Here is a 22605-nt window from a genome sequence, read left to right on the forward strand (position 1 = left end):
GAGCACCCCTATTTCCATTTTCCTGTCTTGAACTGTTTTCTTCATTTCATTCTATGTTTATGTTTTCATAAATTTCATTAATGGATGTTTTAAATATACTTTTTTGAGGACCTCTAACATATTTTAAAAGCCTATTTGAAGTTCTTGTCTTGTTCCTTGGCTATATTGCATTTCTCAGAGCCTACGGTAATGAGACTGCTGCACTCTATTGGTGCCATATTATTATGGTTGTTATTGATTGTGTTTTAATGCTAGCATCTAGGTATCTGGGTTTAGGTTGATTGTAATTCTAGGTGCTGATACCTGGTTGTGTTTGTTGGGTGGTTTTCTGTTGCCTTCTCTTAGGAGAACATGGTGGCTGTGGGTTACCTAGCAGGGAATGCTTTTGGGATCCTATGATGTATGACTACTGGATGTCTTTGGTAGAATACATTTCTAGGTATTGGGAACTGACACTAAGGAATGTGAATGAACAAAAGGTGTGGAGTTTAAGTATATCTAGAGGAGGGAATAAAGCACTGTGTGTAACCAGGATCTTCATAGACCCCCAGGGAATTGGAATAGAGAAGCAGGAGTGGCCAGAATAAGTTGGAATGACCTTGGGGAATTGCATTTGGAAGAGATGAAGGATAATGAAGATTGCCTGCATGATTCCTTGGCTATCATGGCTCACAGGTTTTCAGAAAATCATGTAACTGTGTTAACATTTTTTCCCTTCTACTTTGCATAAATTTTCATGTTTTTAGTTTTCCATTCATTTTCTTATTATGTATGAATGTTTTATCTTAGGTTTTTAACAACTAACTGCTCCTTGAAAAATTCTGTGAAAACTTGGTCAATGAACAGAACTTAAATCAGTTTCTTATTCACCTAAATGGTTAATGGAAGTTTCAACTTTGTAGTGATTGGGAAGTTCCCCCTAGAGTGTTTTTATAGAGAAAATATTAATAAGAGCATTCATAATCAGCACAAAGCATAGAAAGTAATTTAAGAATTGCCATCTTCTTTTGTAAGTGACTAATGGATAATGAATATTTATTTATTTATGAATGAATACTTTTATAGACCATGTCTCTCAGTGGTACATATCATTTCCACACTCATTTGATTAGCTACAGTGTAAAATAAAAAGACACACCTAAAAGTGCAGAAAGTATGGTAGAAAACCACAGTCTATTGTGTCTCCAAGGATGACAGTCATACAACAATTTTAGGTTGACTGCAAGACTAAACATGTTAAAAAAAGCTTGATTTGAATCAAGATAGATAAAGTCATGTTCATAGTATGCAAGTTTAAGAAGAAAGTGTGAGTATAAAAAGATTAAAAAACAAGGATAGAATAATATTATAATAAAGCTTCAGATTTTGCATTCATTTATTTTTCTTTAAATTTAATATTCTTTATTTTTTTACATCTTTGAGAGGAATGCAATTTTTTTAATTGAGTAATTGAAAGCTTGCTTTACTTGCTTGTTTCTCAGTGCATAAATAAAGGGATTCATCATTGGTGAAACTGATATGATAATAAGTGAAATTCCTTTATTGATAGCTACATCATCCTTGGATGAAGGTTTGACATAAATGAAGATGCAGCTACCATAAGTAATAGAAACAACAATCATGTGGGAAGAACAGGTGGAAAAGGCCTTTTTCCTTTGCTTGGCAGAGGGAAATCTCAAAATGGTCTTGATGATATAAACATAGGAAAGGACAACACATACAAAGGTGATGATGAATGTCAACACAGCACCAACTATCACCATCTGTTCTATCAATAATGTGTCTGAACAAGAGATTTTCAGAAGAGGAGCTGCATCACAGCAAAAATGGTCAATGATATTTGAGTCACAGAATTCCAGACCCAAGCCTAGACCAATTGGTGGGAGAATGATGATCAGTGCTGCTATCCAACAGAAGAAGATGAAGTTCTTGCAGACTCTGCTATTCATGATGGTCATGTAGTGCAGAGGTTTACAGATGGCCACATAGCGATCATAGGACATGATAGCCAGGAGGAAAAATTCTGTAACTGCAAAGAGGTCTATAAACAACAATTGACTGGCACAAGCAATATAGGTAATGGACTTGTCCCCAGATGATATGCTGTATAGAAATCTGGGAATACAAGCAGTTGTGAGTGAAATTTCTAAGAAGGAGAAATTTTTGAGGAAAACATACATAGGTGTTTTAAGATGGGGGTCAATCAGAGTGAGGGTGATGATGGTTAGGTTACCAGATAAACTCAACATGTAAGAAAGGAGCAGAAAGATAAAAAGCAGAATTTGCAGCTGAATGTCATCTGTCAGACCCAGCAAAATAAAGGTTGTTACTGTTCGGTTTCTCATTCTTGATTATTGCCTCTTGCCCAATCTGGTTGAAAAATAACAAAGATTTTATAAAACCTCAGAGTTGAGTTAGGTGCTAATCTCAAGACAAGCTAACTTGAGTATCATTCCCATATTACCATTGCTTAGTGAAGAAGCAAGTACATAATACAAGCTGATATTTGAACATTTCTTTGTGTCACAAAATAGCTTATATTTGAATCACATATTTCATACTGCTATTATTATGTGCCCACAATCTAGCTGTAATTGATATCAGTTTAACACAAGCTTTTCTCTGTTAAGATAATCTTAACATTATATTTATCTTTAGTATTAGTTATTAGCTGATAAATGCTTATGTATTTGCAGTTTAGTTTCTATGGTTAAAGTACTTTTTACTGTGGCTTATTAAAGATCCATTTAGGTTACAGAGTGTGAAGGCACACACAATCCTGGCAGTTGGGAGGCAGAGGTAGATAGATCTCTGTGAGTTAGAGGCCATCCTAGTCTACATAGTGAGTTCCAGGACAACCAGGGCTATGTTGACAAGACACCGACTCAACATACCCTCACAAAATGATCCTAAATGTGCTGTAGTTCACATGTTTTTGCCAGATTGATTTATATTTCCACATAAATTAACATATATTTTCTATATGTGATAATTAGTGTTGATTATATTTTCCTCTAAATGTCACAATAGGATGTCTATATACCTATTTTGTGATTCCTAAGACAGGCTTCTACAAAGTATTGTTCCCTAGCTTGTAAGTGGAAGTGTGAAATAGAATCACCCGATTATTTGATTTTTGTGATGAAAACACTAGTGCCCTCCAGTTAGCTGCAAGTTTAATATTCTCTAGATATCGAAGATATTTCCCTTTATTTCTACCAGGAGGGATTTCAATAAAAGTATATTTTTGATATTAAAATTCTAAAATGAAGTTCCCTGTATTTATTTTTAAACACATCCAGTAGTAGCATATTTTCTCTCTGTATTTATTCTGTTGTGATAATTTTGATTCAGGTAACTAGAAGTATGCTGACATAATTAAAGAGCCATATCCTTGTCATGTTGTTTTGGGTCAACCTTGTTTTAGTTTGCAATGGTCTTAATCCTTTATTATATGACAATGCCCTTCACAATAGCCACAAAAAATAAGATATCTTGGGGTAACTCTAACCAAACATGTGAAAGATCTGTATGACAATAACTTTAAGTATCTCAATAAAGAAATCTAAGAAGATCACAGAAAATGGAGAGATCTCCCATGCTCATAGATTGGCAGAATTAACATAATAAAAATGACCATACTACCAAAAGCAATCTACAGATTCAATGTAATCCCCATCAAAATCCTAACACAATTCTTCAAAGACATGGAAAGAGAAATTCTCAAATTTATCTGGAAAAGCAAAACACCCAGAATAGTGAAAATGATTCTTAACAATAAAAGAAGTTCTGGGGAATCACCATCTCTGACCTCAAACTATACTACAGAGGGATGTAATAAAAAGTGTATGATATTGGTACAGAGACAGATATGTTGATCAATGGAATAGAATTGAAGACCCAGAAATCAAACCAAAAACTTATGGACACTTGATTTTTGACAAAGAAGCCAAAAATATACAATGGAAAAAGAAAACATCTTCAATAAATGGTGCTGGTCTAACTGGAAGTCTGTATGTAGAAAAGTGAAAATAGATCCATATTTGTCACCTTGCACAAAACTCAAGTCCAAGTAAATCAAAGACCTCAACATAAAACCAGATACCCTGAATCTAATAGAAGAGAAAGTAGAAAAGAGCCTAAACAGAACTCCAGTGGCTTAGGCTCTAAGATCAAGAATTAATAAATGAGACCTTGGAAAGCTTCTGTAAGGCAAAGGACACTGTTAATAGGACAAATTAGCAACCTACATATTGGGAAAAAATATCTTCACTAACCCCACATCTGATAGAGGGCTAATATCCAAAAATATATAAATAACTCAAGAAGTTAACCACCAAGAAACCAAATAACTCAATCAAAAAAATGGGGTGTAGAACTAAACAGCATTCACAACAGAGGAATCTCGAATGGCTGAGAAGCACTTAAAGACATATTCAAGTCCTTAGTTATCAGAGAAATGCAAATCAAAATGGCCCTGAGATTTCACCTAACATAAATCAGAATGGCTAAGATCAAAACCTCAGGTGACAGCACATGTTGGCCATTGCTGGTGCGATCGTAAACTGGTACAGCTACTCTGGAACTCAATCTGGAGGTTACTCAGAGAATTGGAACTAGATTTACCTGAAGACCCAGATATACTACTCTTGGGCATATTCCCAAAAGATGCCCCACCATGCTACAGGGGCATGTGTTCCACTATGTTCATATTGTGATAGCTAGAATCTGGAAACAATCCAGATGTCTCACAACAGAGGAATAGATACAGAAAATGTGGTTCATTTACACAATAGAATACTACTCAGCTATTAAGAATGAGGACAGCCATAAGTTCTGTGACTCTAGACAACCCTAAGACAGTGAGGATACCCAAACTTTGAAAGGAAAGACACACATGATATGTACTCACTTATAAGTAGATATTAGTCATAAATTACAGGATAACTGTGTTACCATCCTTGAGCCAAAGAAGCTAAGTAACAAGGAGGGCCCAATGGAGGATGCTCTGCTTTCTGAGAAGTGAAAATAAAATAGACTTAGGGGTAGATGGAGGGAGGAAACTGAGTGGGGAGGGGAACATGAGGGGTCAAGTTGGGGGAGAATGGAAAGAGAGATTACAGGGAGAGAGAACTTGAGTGGGTATTGGGGACATCTCTAGGATGAACTAGAAACCTAGGACAATAGAAATTACCAGGTATCTGTGAGGGTAACGCTAGCTAAGACTCCTAGCAATTGGGGATATGGAGCCTGAAATGGCCATCTCCTAGAACTAGAAAAGACTTCCAATGGAGGGATGGGTACATCAACCCAGCCACAAAGCCTTAGACCTACAATTTCTCCTGCCAACAAGATGTGCAGTAGTAAAAATGGAGCAAAAATTGAGGGAATGGCTAACAAATGGCTGGCCCACCTTGAGAACCATGCCATGAGAGACAGCCCACCCCTGACACTATGATGATATTCCACTATACTTCCAGAATGGCACTTAGCATAACTGTCACCTGTGAGGATTCACCCAGCAACAGATGGAAATGGATGCAGAAATCCACAACCAAGCATTAGATGGAGTTCAGAGAATGTTGTGGAAGAGGAGATGAAGGATTGAAGGAGTCAGAGATTTCAAGAACACTGCTAGCTAGAAATCATATGGAATCAAGTAATCTAGATGCATGTGGCACACACACACACACACACACACACACACACACACACACACACACACGTATTAGTTGTGAAGCTGGGTCTTCATATGGGACTCCTATCAGCAGGAGTAGGAGCTATACCTGACTGGTGCCCATCTTTAGATCCCTTTCTTCTAACTGGGCTGCCATGTCTAGCTATAATAGGAGATGAGCCTAGTCCTACTGCAACTTGATATGCCAAGGCATGTTGATATCCATGGGAGGCCTCTCTTTTTTTCTGAGCCTTTTCTGAGGAAAAAGGGAGGACAGGAGGATGGCAGGGTAGTGAGGTGAGAGGGAGGGACTGGGAGGAGAGGAGGGAGGGAAAGCTATGGTTGGGAGGTAAAGTAAATAATAAAAAACTAATAATAGTAATATTAAAATTATTTTTATAAGACAATTAAAAATTTGATGCTTCATAAAAATCCTAAAACAAAAATTACTATGTGGTCCATATGTCCCACATCTGATTATATATAAGTTTCTCCATCATAATGAGATTGAAAATTACCATGTTGTATATTTTTGTAGTTGGTTCATTTCAATTAGTACAATGTCCTCTTGTTCTACATATGTTATTACAAATGGCAGAATTTCTTTTTTATTGAAGCTATATAGGATTTTATTTGGCATACATGCCTCATTTTTATTTGTCTATTGATGGGCACTTAGTTTCATATCTTGGTTATTGCTTATGATGACAAAATGTAATAATATTAAATAAATATTATAAATGTAATAAATAAATGTAATAATATTAAATAAATAAATGTAAATAATATTAAAAATCCTGGCACAGGGTTTCTACCTCACTTTTTGTTATTGAGTTCCAGGAAGAGAGACACATTCACATCATTTATATTTACAGCATACCCTAAACAGCACAATATCTGGGCAGCTGCCTACCCTCCATGCTTTTAGAATCTACTTTCCTATTGATAACCTCAAGTTATTACTTATTATTTACTATGTTCTATCTGGGCTGCTTTTAACTCCAGTTGGGCAGCCCTCAGGGCCATGTTTTTTTTATGGCTCAGGTAACCCGTGCTAACTTTTCCTTTCTCCTTTTCTGCATGTTCTTCTTTTATTCCATAGTTCTTTCTTTCTCAACCTTCCCTCTTCTTTGTGCCAAGCCCGTGAAACCTCAACCCCCACCTATGTCTCTTCTGCTTAGTTATTGGCTGTTGGGATCTTTATTTACCAATCACAATTAACTGGGAGCAGAGTCACTTACAGTTGGACTCTCTTGTCTTTGGGGTAACCAGTCTTGGGGGCTCCAAACTAGCATTAGAATAAAAGCAGCATTAGGCCAACCAACTATAACAAAATGAACAAGGGAGTTCAGAAATGTCTTCAATATTAATACAATTCTTTGAGTATGTATTTACAGGGATTTAGAAAGTGTTATATCAATGTTTGTGGAATTAATGTTTATGGAATTAATGCAGAAATAAACATAATATGTGATTTACATACAGAAATAAAGTCACTAGAATGACTTCTAAGAATTTCCTTTCTATATCAACATAACAGTAAAAATTCATTGATGATTTGATACTAACTTTAATACTATAGTAATTGATCTGACTTTCTATGATTATTTTCTATTGAGTGATGCCTAATGAGAGAGTATATTTCCTGTGCTTTTACAAGCTTTAGAAAACTTTTATGAGCCTTACATTCCTACTAATTTTTAACCCCAGCTTCCTCAACACTATCCAGTTAATGGAATTATCATGATCATTGATTGGGGTATTTATTCAGAAATTCTTAGTGGATACTAAGTTAGTCCAATCTCTCAAATTCTTTTCTTCACTTGTGTTCTGCTTCCTTCTGCTCTTTTTCCTTTGCTCCAAAACTTGCTTAAACATTTATGATAATGTATGAAGTCAGCAACCAATGGCCATTGTGAATACTATGTTTTTGTTCTTGTAATCTTGATAAAAGATGAGAAAAGTTGGCACCTCTGATAACCTATGATCTACTTTTGAATTAACAAGAGAAGTCAGGCTTCTGCAATTTGGGGACTGTCTCAGTAGAATTATATATTTATTTCTTGAGACATTTTTTTTTTCAATTTCTTTCACTTTTTTATCAGTGCAACCAGAAACACTTCATCTTAAGTTCAGGTATTATGATTAATCCTGCTAAATGTGTTATGAGAGAAAATTAGTCTATTAAATTTATTTTGTAAATAAAGAGTTCTCTTTATGCTCTTGCATTCTTGCTCTCCCTCTGTCCTTTCACCCCTTCCCCTCTCTCCCTATTCCTCTCCCCACTCTTTCTCCATATGCTCATGGCTGGCCTCTACTCTTCTACTCTCTTTCTGCCTTCCTCTGTCTATACTATCCTCTTAACTCACCTCCCCATACCTTGAATAAACTCTATTCTATAAAAAAGAGTTCTCTTTTCTCTCTACTTCAAACTTAAAAATGTTTCTTATAAAAATAGCTGCTCCAGCTCAATGGGCACTCTTATTTCTTATAAAATACACTCTGGAAGAAATCTATTTTTCTTAAAAGTTTTTGGATTAAGGCTTGTTACAAGTGAAGGCTCTACAGAAGAAGAGAAATAATTCAAGCACATGGGAAGAAATAATTAGGACAGATGGAGTGAGCAAGATATGACCATATTTTTCCTGAGGATGCATGTTTAAATTATTTCCAATGTATTCTATTCCTTCACTTTTAATTTTTGTGAAATAGAGAATGACATCATAGATATATATTTTCTCATCTAGCAATGCTGATATTGAATTTTTCTACCTCTGATTTTTAAATGAGTAGTTTGATTACTATAGAGCCTAAGGAAATAGAATGATGGACAGAGAAAGAAATGGAAGTAATCAAACTAAAAAATACTTACTCTTCTGGAAGGCAATCATGACTTTAGTTGTGCTATAATCTTGGTTTTTCTGAAGGCAAAGCTGAAAGTGTAAGTGTGATTAAATGTGTGTATAAACCTTACGAAGATGTACATGGCTGTAGAGAATTATTTTGAAGAAGATAATGCCTTTTTTGATTAACAGGTTCACATAAAGTTTATATTCTACTTTAAACTCAGTAACCAATTTATTATGTCTTAAAACTTAAGTAAGTACATATAAGATGATCTTTAGAGTATTTTGGTAGACAATTTCTAACTTCTCTGGATCAAAAAGAATTTTAAATTGTGAAGAAAGGTGGTTGTTTTATTATGCTAATCTTTAATAGATATATAGATGATAAAGAGAAGAGTCCTTTGTGGCCAAACTCTAACACGATTAATGAACGTAATAGTCACTAAATTTTGGCAGAATACCAAATAGCAGCAACCTTGGGACTTGTATCCTTGGGGACAATAAGATGCAACAGTTTTATTAGCCACATTCTAAGGACAAATCAATAACAGACTGACAATTCAGAATTTTTCAAAAAATTCTGTATCTAACTTAACTCATAGGTAATAAAGTATAAATATATTCAAAGACAGTATCTAAGTGTAAATTGTTTTTGATGTTTATATATACATATAATTGTATCAGATTTTATATTAAAATAACCTCCTCATTGGCTCTTTCTCTTTGCATTTCCTTTCCCTGATCCCTGCAGAAACCCAAAAGACATGAATATTGGAAAAATATCTGTAGAGGTCAGGAAGTTTAATTGGGGTGAGCAGAAAGGGATATGAGAGGGTGGAGGATTGGAGTAATCAGACTGTATTATATATACTTATAAAATTGTTAAACAATAGATTTAATTGACAAAAGGAGATGCCTAAGTTATCCCATATTCTTGATAAAAATTCAGCTGTCAAATGTCACCTTTTTAAACCCAAGGGAACAGATAGGAGGAAGAGTCTATTATTCCTGTGCAAATAAATTGAGGAAAAGTTTTTGAAATCTTAGAAATAAAACAGAAATTTAACTTTATGACTTTATAAAGCCACTGTTTAACAGGTCATTTGAAAGATATTGAAATTTACAGGAAAAAGTGTCTGTGTGTGTGTTTAATGTTGCTTTTTGCTAGTGTATGTAATGTATAACCTTGCATATAGTTTATAATTGAAAAGATAATCACCAAAACTGTGGATGTCATTAAGTAGTTTAACATATGTTAGAAAATTATGTGGATAGATGTATAATCATATAGCATATATACCCTGAATTCTTCTTTGAAACAGCTTTGGCACCTGATGTCTCCCAGTGTCACTAGAAATTTAATGAATCAAAATGTTCTATTTGTGTCAATCACATATTCTGTTTGTACTAATGACATTTTAATTTTAAAAAATTATACTTTAATAAAATGTATATCTACATAGGAATAGTAAGAGTAGAGAATATCTATTTCTTAGTAATATTTATAAGAATTTTTTTCTTTTTACAAGAAACTATCAGTTGTTTTATTTATTCATCCAATGCCCATTTTCTCTGTCACTGGAAACAGATTCACTGGAAACAATTCACTTTTCTGTTGTTTTGGATTGATCTTCTCAAACACATGAATTCTTAATTTCATAAAGTTTCAACTCAAGCCAAAACCAAACCAAAACAAAAAGAAATACAACAACAAAACAAGCAAACAACAACAACCACAACAATAACAACAAAACAGTGAAAATAACAACAAAACAGAGAGACACACTTTTTTTTCAAATATCAGAAAAACTCATAAAATCAGTACCTAGACCTGTAATCATTACAAATCCAGATACCTGAATGCCAATGTGAGAACTCAAGAATCATCTTCTTAAATGAACAGGATTGAACCTGTGGGTAGCTTGGCATCTGGACATGCCCCACCCTGTTCCATTGACCCAATATTTTTCCAATTTTGATTCACCTTGTTGTGGTATAACAGACCATTTGATATCAAACTACATACACAGCAATGGAATTGTACAATATAGAGACATCTCAAATTAGAGAGTTATTTTTCTATTTTAGAGATCTTCCATTATAGAGTTTTTAGAGATAAGTCATAGCAAGAAATTATAAAATAAAATATTTGTGCCTTTCTTCATCATAAATGAAATAAAACACAACTCATAACCAGAAATTTAATTTATTCTTATTTTTAAATTTTTGAGATTATACTTTAAACAACATTTCTTCCTCCTCTTTCCTCCCTTCAAACCCTCCTGTATACCATTCTCCATTCTTCTTCAAATTCAGGGCCTCTTTTTCACCAATTATTATTGCATGGGTATATTATTTCATATCTATTTATTCATCTATCAATTATCTATCTATCTATCTATCTATCTATCTATCTATCTATCTATCTATCTATTTATCTGTCTATCATTTTCCCAAATATGACTTGTGTGTCCATATAATGTTATTTGCATATATGTTTCCAGGGCTGCCCAGTTTGCATTGGGCAACCAATTGCTGTGTTTCTCTCTGGTGAGGGTCACCACTACCATTCTCAGTTTTTCTGAGTTGCCTATAGTTTTTTGTGTAGGAGTGAAGCCTAGTAGGCTTTTCTCTGTGCTATTTGGCATATTCATTAGTGTCATCCTTGTTCAGTTCATTTTTAGGCAGATCCAGTTGTGGCTTGATGGGTCTAGCTTTTGTTGTTACTAGGATACATAATCTCACAGAAAACTCCCTGACTTTTTTGGCTCTGACAGTCTTTCCAGTCCTCTTCTGCAATGTTCCCTGATCCTTAGGCATGGGAGGGTTTTGTAGATGTATCCAGCCCTTGGGATTGGGATCCACAATTATTTATATTTGTCTAGCTAAGAGTTCAAGTACTATATTAAAAAGGAGTAGAGTGAGTGGACAATGTTTTCTTGTGCCTGATTTTTTTTGTGTTTAGAGATTTTTCTACATTTATTTTGTTAGCTAAATGTTTATCATATATAGCTTTATACTATGTTGAGATATGTCTGTCTACCCCAGTCATCAAAAGATTTTGTCATGGAGGTATGTTGATTTTTGTCAAAATTCTTTTCTGCGTATATTGAGAAGATCATGTTATTTCTGACTTTGAGTTCACTTATATGACTTAGTGCTAACAGAATGTACATGGGTATAGGGCCATCCACTGAAACACGAGTAGTCTTTTAGGGGCCATATCCCTGAATTAAAGTAACTTTCTCTTTTCTACAACCACCAGTTGCCAATAGTTTCCCAACTAGGACTGAGACTTCCTGACACACCCCCTCCACTTCCATCCTGTGATTTTTGTCTGGTTTGCTTTTGGGCAAGTCTTGGGCATGCAGTCACACCCATTGTCAGTTCATATGTACAACTGCCCTCATATGTCAAAGAAAATAACAGAGTACAAAACATTGATTTGTTATCACCATCCATTAGCTCTTATATCTATTTACTCTTCAGTGATGATCCTTGAATTTTGAGATGAGGAGGCATGATGTAGATGCCCCTTTTAAGACTGAGCACTTCACAATCTGGATCTCTTGTTATTCATCATCTACCACCAAACAAGCTTCTCAGATGAGGATTGAGAGACAAATTTATCTATGGGTATAATTATAAGTCATTGAGATTCAGTTTAATACTTTAGTAGTTTATTTAATATTATATGTATTTAGCATAATAGTAATACGTTCTCTCATGGGACCCATGATCCACCCAAACTCATTAATACTGGACATGAGTTCCATTTTGTGGAGTGGCTTTAAATCCTACCAAAAATGGTTGGTTACTCATAACATTCATGCCACTATTACACTAGTGCTCATATCTTTCCAAGTTGTGGTACCTTTCAAGGTTAACAGCTGGATAAGAGTGATAATCACACTTTGCTCTCCAAATAGCAATCATGGCACTTTCCAGAATTATGACAGCTAGCTAAAAGTGATGAAGCTTCCAGGTGAGCACCAGTTTATTTCTCCATGTTCTCTGACTCGAGTATATTGTATGTTCAGTAATAGGGTGTTACGTCTGGAGAGTAGCCAAAGCATTGACAATAGTTTGTAATATTTGAGGTCTATGAGACCAATAATGACAAAAGATGTATTGCATATCTGCCACTGGGAGTTTTATTTGTTAGCCTGTTGTGTGCAGTAGGAGCATTGTTGCCCCAGTATAGATCGATTCCATTTAAACTTTTACCTGTGAGTATGTATATATGTTAATAAGCTTATAAATATAAGTTGCCATTTTTCAGAAGACTTTTAGTGCTGATTATGCCTTTCCACATTCTCTTTTCTGCCATGTCTCCTCACATTTCTCTACTATTAATCTTTCTTGTTTTCTTGTTCTCAATTCATTCTTCATACACTTGAATTGTATATCTCCTTTGATAAAAGCTCATGGTTCTCATGGTCCTTATTACCTTCATGACTTCTTTGTGTATTCCAATTTAAACACCCCCCAATATAAAATATATAAATCTCAAAACAAATTTTAGTATCAAGATAATTATTTTGATTTTCTGAAATCTAGTGTTCTGGAGGCCTACCTCTGTCATGTCTGATCCATATAATTCTGGAGTGATGATGGCTCAGGTGGCCTTAAAGAATTTAAAGAATTTAAAGCTAGCATCCAGATATAATAAAGAAATACAATATTTATCTTTCTGAGTCTGGGATGCCTCACTTCCAGCTCCATCCATTTGTCAGTAAAGTTTATTTTTCTTTACAGATTTATTTATTTTTAGTGAGTGTGTATGAGAGAGACAAAGAGACAGAGAAAGAGAGAGAGACAGAAAGACAGAGAGACAGAGAGAGAGGGAGGGAGAGAGGTCAGAAGAGGGCACTGGATCCCCTAAAACATAAATTACAGATGTTTGTGAGCCACCATGTGGGTTCTGGGAGCTGAACCCGGGTCCCCAGAAAAAGAAACAAGTACTCCTAATTACTAAGATACTTCTGAAGCCATGCATATAATTATTCTTGACTCACATTTTTCAATCTTTTAAGACTGCTAGGCAAGTGATCTCTTATTAGGCCACACCCTCAGCCCAATTCTCTCATTGACTTACACTTTGCCAAGTAGGTAAAAGGTTATATATCATTTGATATTTATTTTGAGGTATTCAAACAAATTGTGTATTATACTACCTGATTCACTTTAAATGTTATAATACTTTCTATCTTTAAGTATAATAAAAAGTTCACAAAACATGATGGATGCAGTGTATAGCACAGACTTTTATTTGTCAACTATGAGATTGTGTGTGCTTCATGTTAGTTAAAGTTAATTCCTGTTATTCTTGCAACTTATAATAAACTGTCTTTAATGGATCCATAGAAACTTCCTACATAGCTATGATACTAATCCTCTCATATTAAGTGTGCAAGAAAGTTAACTTTTTATTTATATTTTCTCTTTAATATTGTATTTAAAATTTCTCATTTTGTTATAGACATTTAAAAGTTTGTTAGTTAAGTCTGTCATGAGGGAATAAGTCATGTCTTGCTTAAAAATAACTTCTCAAGGAAACTATGTAAAGAAATACTTTCACTCCTTATCACAAATGGGAAAAGAAAATCATCTAGAAACAAAGAAAATGTGATTTTATTGTGACAATTTCTGGTTAAGAATTAAAGGTGACACATTTTTATATATCACATTTCTGAGTATTTAGTTTCTTAGTAATTGAATTAATGGAAAAATTAGTGGTTAAAAGGGGCAGGGTCCAGTGGTATATGTTTTTATTCCCATCTCTCTGGAGGCAGAGGCAGGCAGATATCTGTGAGTTCCAAGCCAACCAGGGCTACATAGTGAGATCCTGTCTCAAAACAATTAGACAATTAAACAAACAAGCAAGCAAACAAACAACCTAAAACAAATAGCAGCAGCAGCAACAAAAACACCACAACCAACAAAACCCATGAGTTCAACATGATTACCTGTAGTCTAAGAAAGTATAAAGCTTATTAATTGAAAAATCAGGAGAGAAGGTGCTTTGATTAGTCAACTTAGGCAAACTTCACTTCTTTAAGAGAAATGCAATTTTCTTAAGTAAGTCATGAGAAGCTTGTTTAACTTGCTTGTTTCTTAGAGTATATATGAAAGGATTTAGCATGGGTGATATGGAAGAAATAAGCACGGACACACCTTTATTAATGGTTACCTCTTCTTTTGCAGATGGTTTGATGTAGATGAAGATGCAGCTGCCGTAGGTGATGGAAACCACAATCATATGTGAAGAACAAGTTGAAAAGGCTTTTCTCTTTTGTTGAACAGAAGGGAATTTCAGAACTGTCCTTATGATGTATATGTATGAAAAGACTACACATAGAAGAGTAATGATGAAGGTCAATACTGCAGAACCTATTACCATCTGCTCAATTAACCATGTGTCTGAGCATGATATTTTCAGAATAGGGTTTGCATCACATCCAAAATGATCAATGATATTAGAATCACAGAATTCCAGGTGAAAACCCAAACTAAGGGGTGGGAGGATAATCATAAATGCTGCCATCCAACAAGAAATAACCATTATTCTGCACACCTTGTTGTTCATAATGGTCATATAATGCAATGGTTTACAGATGGCCACGTAGCGATCATATGACATGATAGCTAGAAGAAAAAATTCAGTTACCCCAAAGAGATCTGTAAAAAATAGTTGGGTTGCACATGCGTTGTATGTAATCGTTCTGTCTCCAGTTGAAATACTGTATAAGAATCTTGGAACACAGGCACTTGTAAATGAGATTTCTAGGAAAGAGAAATTTTGGAGGAAGAAATACATGGGAGTTTTAAGGTAGGGATCCACTGTAGTGAGGGTAATGATAGTTAAATTACCAGTTACACTCAATAGGTAGGTGATAAATAGAAAAATAAAAAGAAAGACCTGCAGCTGAGGATCGTCGGTGAGTCCCAGGAGGATAAATGTTGTAATTGAAGTATGGTTTCTCATCGTCAACATCAGAAATTTTCCAAATCTAAATGCTAATGTCAGGGAGACTTGGACTGTAGAACACAATGACAAATCGTTATTAATGAGCATTTTCATAAGTATTCAATTATTTGTTTATGTGTCTTTGTGTCATTTTATTAATATGAAGAATTTCAGAGTGAGAGGATATGTGTTTATATGTCCAGATGTATTTATGGTTTCAGTTAGGTATGCAGGTGATAGCATGTTTATGACACATGTTATGGAGAAAATTAAAACAAAGATGCAAAATATTCTCACTACAAACTGCACCATTCGTTTCTTCTTTACTTCAGTTATTTAGTTTTCAAGTTATTATTTTCTATCTTCTAATATTATTCACTCGAAATGAAATGTACCATTGTATATCTTCCAGTGACTTAACTCGTAAACTATTAAACAAATATAAATCTTTTGACATGCACCGAGCAGTATCTAACTGCACCACATGTGTATTACCACAATCCTCATACTAACCTGAAAAGTATGGAGGGCTATTATTTCCACTGTATTTATTTTAAAATTTATGTATGCATTTATCTGTGTGTATGCATGTACACACATGCCATAGTACACATATACGAAGGTCAGAGGACAACTTGTGGCACTTAATTCTCTACCTTCACCATGAGAGCATAAGTATTAAACTCGGTATTTCAGGTACAGTGGCAAGACTTTTAACCCACTGAGACATCTTTAAGCATTTTTTAATCAAAATAGATTTTTAGAATAGAATAGAATACAATACAATATATTCTGATTATAGTTTTTGCTCCTTAACTCCTCCCATATGCTTTCTGTTTTTTCACCTATTCAAATCCACACCTGTTCTCTCTCTCTTCTATTAAAGTACAAACATCTAAAATAATTAATGATAATAATAATAAACACTAATAATAATGATACAATAAGATAACATAAAAACAAATCAGAAAAGGACAAAACAAACAACCAACAGGAAAAAAGACAAAGAAAAAGTATAGCAAATGCATACAGATATTTTACTGGCCCTATGTGCACTTGAAAATGGGGGAAGTCTGAGGCACCAAGAGGTAAAATATGTGCCCACTCTCTCCTAAATCAGCGGGAAGTCAGTCTTCAGAGTTGTATGTCTTAGTCACTGTCCTCTCATTATTAGACTATAGTTGACTGACTACTTCATTTTCACAATGTTTCTTTTGCTGGTTATCAAAAGCAAAAGCAGAGTTAGTCTTATTTGTTGTTTAAACCAAAATGGTTGAAAAATAAAAAGGAGGTACAGTTAAATGTTATGTTGGTACTACTGATGTAAAAGAATAATTATGGACAGAAAATCTCCAATGAATGTTTTGTGCAATTATTTGTTTACTTTATATATAATATCTGAAAGAGATTAAAACCACCAAATACAACTAATTTTCCCTGTTGATTCCTCTATCTTTGTCCAATATTTTGTTTCTTGAATAATTAAGATCAGAAACTGAGGACATTTTATTTGTTAAAATTATCAGCCAAGTTAAGGTGAAGTTTCCCCAATTGTATTGATAGATATTAACACAGGGTTTTAGCCTATACATTATATTTTTAGAACTTTTTTTTTACTTGTCTAAAAATAAAATATTTTGAGATTAAATTATTTTACTATGGTATTGAAATATTTTCATCAGAGAGTTATTTTTAAAATATAGTTACATATTCAACTGAAACATAGTAACTATTCGCATTTATGGGTTTTAGTGGAACATTTCAACCCTGTATGCAATGTGTGGCATGTCTAACACTTCAAAGATCATCTCTTTCTCTTGTAAACCTTCAAAAGTTTATATGAACTTTCACAGAAATTTCAATGCATTGAAGTCTCTAGAACATTAGGTATTATTCTTCCTATCAACAGTACTGCTGAATTTGTTAACTTCAGAAAGTCTTGTTTCATGTACTTTTAGACCTTTGAATTTTGTCTTTCTACTTTCTGTTTTTTTTTTTTTTTTTTTTTTTTTTTTTTTTTTTTTTTTTTTGTCTGAGTGAGCACTGCCTTCTTATACTACTGGCCTTATATGTACTGAGCACTACCATTGGAGTGGTACCCCTGTCTGTGGTCATGGGAAAAATTGTGGTAGCTTAAACCCACTTGATAAGTCCATTGTCATCAGATGACACACTCTGAGAACCTCTCTCTGGCCTTCCACAACATCTGTCTATCTGTCTATCTATCTGTCTACCTATCTGTCTGTTTGTCTGTCTATCATCTATGTATCTATGTATCATCTATCTATCTATCTATCTATCTATCTATCTATCATCTATCTGTTATGTATCTATCATCTATCTATCTATCCATCTATCTATCATCTATCTATTATTTATCTCTATCATCTATCTATCTATCTGTCATGTATCTATCATCTATCTATCTATCTATCTATCATCTATTATTTATCTCTATAATCTATCTATCATCTATCTATTATCTATCTATCTATCTATCTATCTATCATCTATCTATTAATTTTCTATGTATCCTTCCATCCACTATCTATTTATATTATATATAATATATTTTTGTATATTATATAGATGTTCATTCTCTAGCCTGTGCTAACTCAAGCTTGCTATTCTATTGCCACTGCATCCTAAGTTACGGAAATTACAGATTCCCACATCAGGTTACATCTTCCTCTTTTCACAGCCTCAACTCAGTAGCTTTCTTGGTATTGAACTCAGCTTTACTTAGGTATTGAGACTACCTTTAATCTTTAATCATAAATATATGGCTTTTCCTAAATTCAGACTTGAACAAACATGTAAAAGTTAATAATCCCATAATATTCATCTTGGTTAAGTGATACTTTGAATGTTTAATTTTAAGACAACAAAAATGAATAATAAAATTTTAGAAAAATGTTATTTTACTGATATTTTGTGCATATTTATTTATTTATTTATTTATTTTTGGTGTTTTGAGACAGGGTTATTTTGTGTAGCCTTGGCTATCTTGGCCTTGGCTGCCCTAAACTTGCTTTGTATATTGGGCTGGCCTCAAACTTAGAAATCTGCTTGACCCTGCTTCCAAACTGCTGGGACTAAAGGCATTTACCACCACCACACAGTACACATATTTAATTTAAAAAATCTTTAAAAATATGTATATATGTTTGTGAGGACTTTTATTTTTGAATCTTTCTAAATCACACAGGCTCATAATTTCCAGGCTCATCATTCAAGCAAAAATTTCATCATTGATTGTAGAATATTTATATGAAATGCTAGCACAAGTATTGAATGTTTGTTTATTAAACAATTTTGTTGATTATTAGAGGGAAAAACATGTCACTATGTTTCCCATTCATCATCCTGCAAATGTATATATAATACATACAAGAATACAAATGAACACAAGTGGAGTAAAATGTGTTCATACTTACCATTTGTCTAGAGGTCATTACATGGTATCTGTTGGCAGTTTTTCTGTAGGCGTCAACAGTGTGGCCCAAGTTGAACAGTGACACTGCATCAGAGACGTAAACATCAAATTTTTTCAGGGGAACACACTGATCCTGAAAAGGCCCTGAAGTATATGAGCCTCTAGCACACACTTTTTCCATGAGAGAGCATCTCTCATTTAAAACACAGATGTGTTCCTGCTTTCCTATGAGTTACAATACAGTAATGCATAGCATTAATCGCTGGTTTTGTGATAGGCAGTCAATTTAGAGGAGTTAAGTTTCAGTATATATTTAGCACTTCAGACTGTTACTATTATTTTATATATTCCAACTATAATAGAATAGAGACAAGAAACAAAAAAATCCTTGGAGCCCCATGTTTAAAAGTCACTTAGGAATCAAGATAATAATTTTTTTGCAATCAGTTCCTCACAGGCAATAATAGGGGAAAGCCCAGGGGATGAAAAAACATTATATACCTTGTTGGTTCTGGACAGCAGGACTCAAACAATACTATTTAACTGTTTCCCTGAATTGTCCACAGTAATAAAACTAGCATAAGATCACTATATTCTTACAAAATAACATGGACATTATAAAACTTTTATAATAAAGGGAAAGAAAATGGCAAAAAATACCCCAACAACAAAATGTCAGCTATAATAGTCAACAATTAGGTTGAGGAAATCAGAGTAATCTGTTGGCTAGCATTCTGTATGCCAGAATTTATGTTTTATTATCACTTTTGTAATGACAGCTGTCAGTTTAGATATTTGTTAGCATTGCTTCTCTGTAATAGCACACTGCCTCAAGGTTTCATGTGACCATCTTGGCACACACTAGCAGCTTGATAGCACACCTGAAAGCTCTAGAACAAAAAGAAGCAAATGTACCCAAGAGGAGTATATGACAGGAAATAATCAAACTTAGGGCTGAAATCAACCATGTAGAAATGAAAAGAACTATACAAAGAATCAACAAAACCAGGAGCTGATTCTTTGAAAAAAAAATCAATAAGATAGATAAACCCTTAGCCAGACTAATCAGAGGGCAGAGAGACAATATCCAAATTAATAAAATCAGAACTGAAAAGGGAGACATAACAACAGAAACTGAGGAAATTCAAAAAATCATCAGATCCTACTACAAAAGCCTATATATTCAACAAAACAGGATAATCTGGATGAAATGGACAATTTCCTAGACAGATACCAGGTACCAAAGTTAAATCAGTGACAGATGAACCATCTAAACAGCCCCATAACCTCTAAAGAAATAGAAGCAGTCATTAAAAGTCTCCCTACCAAAAAAAAATATCCCAGAACCTGATGGTTTTAGTGCCAAGTTCTATCAGACTTTCAAAGACCTAATAACAATTCTCTATAAACTATTCCACAATATAGAAACAGAAGGAACACTACACAATTCATTCTATGAAGTCACAATTATGCTCATACATAAACCACACAAGACCTAACAAAGAAAGAGAACTTCAGACCAATCTCCCTTATGAATATCAATGCAAAAATACTCAATAAAATTCTTACAAACTGAATCCATGAACACATCAAAGCAATCATTCATCATGATCAAGTAAGCTTTATCCCAGGAATGCTGGGATGATTCAATAATTGGAAATATATCAACTTAATCCACTATATAAACAAACTCAAGGGGAAAAAACCACACATGGTCATCTCACTAGATGCTGAGAAAGCATTTGACAAAATTCAATACTCCTTCATGGTAAAACATCTGAATAATATTCACAGGAGCAAATACAGAGACAATATGTGGAGCAGAGACTGGAGGAAGGACCATCTGGAGACTGCCCCACCTGGGAATCCATTCCAGGTGCAATCACCAAATGCAAACATTGTTGTGGATGTCAGGAAGTGCATGCTGACAGGAGCCTGATATATCTGTCTCCTGAGAGGCTCTGCTAGAACCTGACATATACAAAGGCAGATGCCCACAGCTAACCATTGAACTGACCACAGAGTCTCCAATGGAGGAGTTAGAGAGAAGACTGAAGGAGTTGAAGGTGCTTGTGATCTCATGGGAGAGTGATGATACCAACCAACCAGAGCTCCCAGCGTCTAAACCATCAGCCTGGGAACACACATGGAGAGACCCATGGCTCCAGCTGTATATGTAGTGAAGGGTGGTCTTGTCTGGCAACAGTGAGAGAGGCGGGCCTCGCTCTCCTGAAGGCTGGATGTCCAAACATGGAGGAATTTGAGGCTGGAGAGGTGGGAGTGGGTGGATGGTTGGGGACACACCCTCATAGAAGTAGGAGAAGGGGTATGGGATAAGGGGTTTCTGGATGGGGGACTGGGGAAAAGGAATAACATCTGAAATGTAGATAAATAAATTATCCAGTAATAATGCTGCTGCTGCTGCTGATAATAATAATAATAATAATAATAATAATAATAATAATAACCAGATAATGGAACTGGCTTTCACAGTTGAGCATTTGAGACCTTTTGTCAGCAATTAAATATTACCCATATTACTGGGATTCCTTATAATTTTTTAGGACAAGAGATTGTGGAAGGGGCCCATGGAACTTTAAAACAATATCTTCATAAAATAATAAAGGGGGATGTATGTCCCTGTATACCACAAATTTACTTAAATCATGTTCTTTTATTTTAATTTTTTTAAAAAATTTTTTAGATGCCAAAAAACTCTGCTGAGTGTTGATGGCACTCTACAACTAGGCATACTTATACATAGGTTAAAGGGAAGGATCCACTTACTGGCATAAGGCATGATCCCAATCAGGTATTTAATATGGGGAAGAGGGCTTGTTTGTGTTTAATCTGCAGGATGCTGAAGGAAAATCGTGGCTGCCAGAGTGATGGATGAGACATGCTGATGCCAGGGCAAAGAATGATGCTGACTTGTGAGAATGCTGAGTGCCCTGACAATGATGACTGGGAAGTTGTATTGGACATATGTTTCCAACCCACCATTGCTTACCTATACCCCAGATGGGACAAGCTGCCTTGCTTCAAGTTTTTAGACCTTGGGGAACAGAGAATCAAAAATAAAAGTTATAATGACTCCTGTAGTTTCTTAAATGTGACCAGTTATTTGGACTTAATCATGGACTGGTCTAGAAATCAATACAATATTGGAAATAACAGTCTTCATTTGGAAGTCTGGTTCTGGACATTTTCAGAGACATATTTGGAAGTTAGCTGTAGTTCTCTATGATATTATGTTAGCAAGCAATAAAGTTGGGACAGGATCTGGATTTCAAACAGGTGTTAGCACATGTTGTAAGACTCTTTTAATTGTCAAGTTAAAATTACTTTTGTTTCTTCTACAGTATTTAATGTAAGTTACATTGATTGTACACTTTCTAATTGTGTCAGTGTTTTGAAATCTGGCATGACAGTTATGGAGGTCTATCAACCAGCTTTTGTCTTAGTGTGTTGGGGGCCGACTTTTAGCAGAAAGCGGCTATCAGCTTTGCAGCCATCTTGAGCCATATACCCTGACATAAGACTTGGATTACAATAGCCTACAACAGCTGAGCACACTCTGATAATCTTGGTTTAGATACCTTGAGATTAAAGGTGTGTGAGAGTAAAGGTGTGTGAGATTAAAGGTGTGTGACTTAAGAGTATGACTTAGAAGTAT

At 34.6% G+C, this 22605-nt stretch overlaps 2 protein-coding genes across 3 annotated transcripts; both read right to left on the reverse strand.

Annotated features, from left to right (window-relative positions):
* Positions 1–1049: 1049 nt before the first annotated feature.
* LOC143435743 (olfactory receptor 6C2-like) lies at positions 1050–8855 on the reverse strand. 2 transcript variants are annotated; one of them, XM_076919199.1, is made up of 2 exons: positions 8550–8855; positions 1050–2029 (listed from the first exon to the last, which is right to left on the reverse strand). In XM_076919199.1, exons 1-2 carry the CDS (start codon positions 8566–8568, stop codon positions 1410–1412), a joined length of 639 nt encoding a protein of 212 aa, XP_076775314.1. In that variant the 5' UTR covers positions 8569–8855; the 3' UTR covers positions 1050–1409. The 2 variants fall into 2 exon arrangements, with proteins under 2 accessions (XP_076775314.1, XP_076775313.1); XM_076919198.1 differs by having other exon boundaries at positions 1054–2370.
* Positions 8856–10826: 1971 nt separating this feature from the next.
* LOC143436411 (olfactory receptor 6C68) lies at positions 10827–19223 on the reverse strand. Its single transcript, XM_076920750.1, has 2 exons — positions 18931–19223; positions 10827–15564 (listed from the first exon to the last, which is right to left on the reverse strand). The coding sequence occupies exon 2, from the start codon at positions 15518–15520 to the stop codon at positions 14573–14575; it is 948 nt and encodes a 315-aa protein (XP_076776865.1). The 5' UTR covers positions 15521–15564; positions 18931–19223; the 3' UTR covers positions 10827–14572.
* Between the last annotated feature and the right edge of the window lie 3382 nt (positions 19224–22605).

The sequence above is a fragment of the Arvicanthis niloticus genome, chromosome 22 (assembly GCF_011762505.2).
Source record: "Arvicanthis niloticus isolate mArvNil1 chromosome 22, mArvNil1.pat.X, whole genome shotgun sequence".
Classification (NCBI taxonomy): domain Eukaryota; kingdom Metazoa; phylum Chordata; class Mammalia; order Rodentia; family Muridae; genus Arvicanthis; species Arvicanthis niloticus.

Bases quoted from the DNA above. Each gene is read 5' to 3' on its own strand.
- LOC143435743 (XM_076919198.1), bottom strand. From the start codon at position 2,345: ATGAGAAACCGAACAGTAACAACCTTTATTTTGCTGGGTCTGACAGAT.
- LOC143436411 (XM_076920750.1), bottom strand. From the start codon at position 15,520: ATGTTGACGATGAGAAACCATACTTCAATTACAACATTTATCCTCCTG.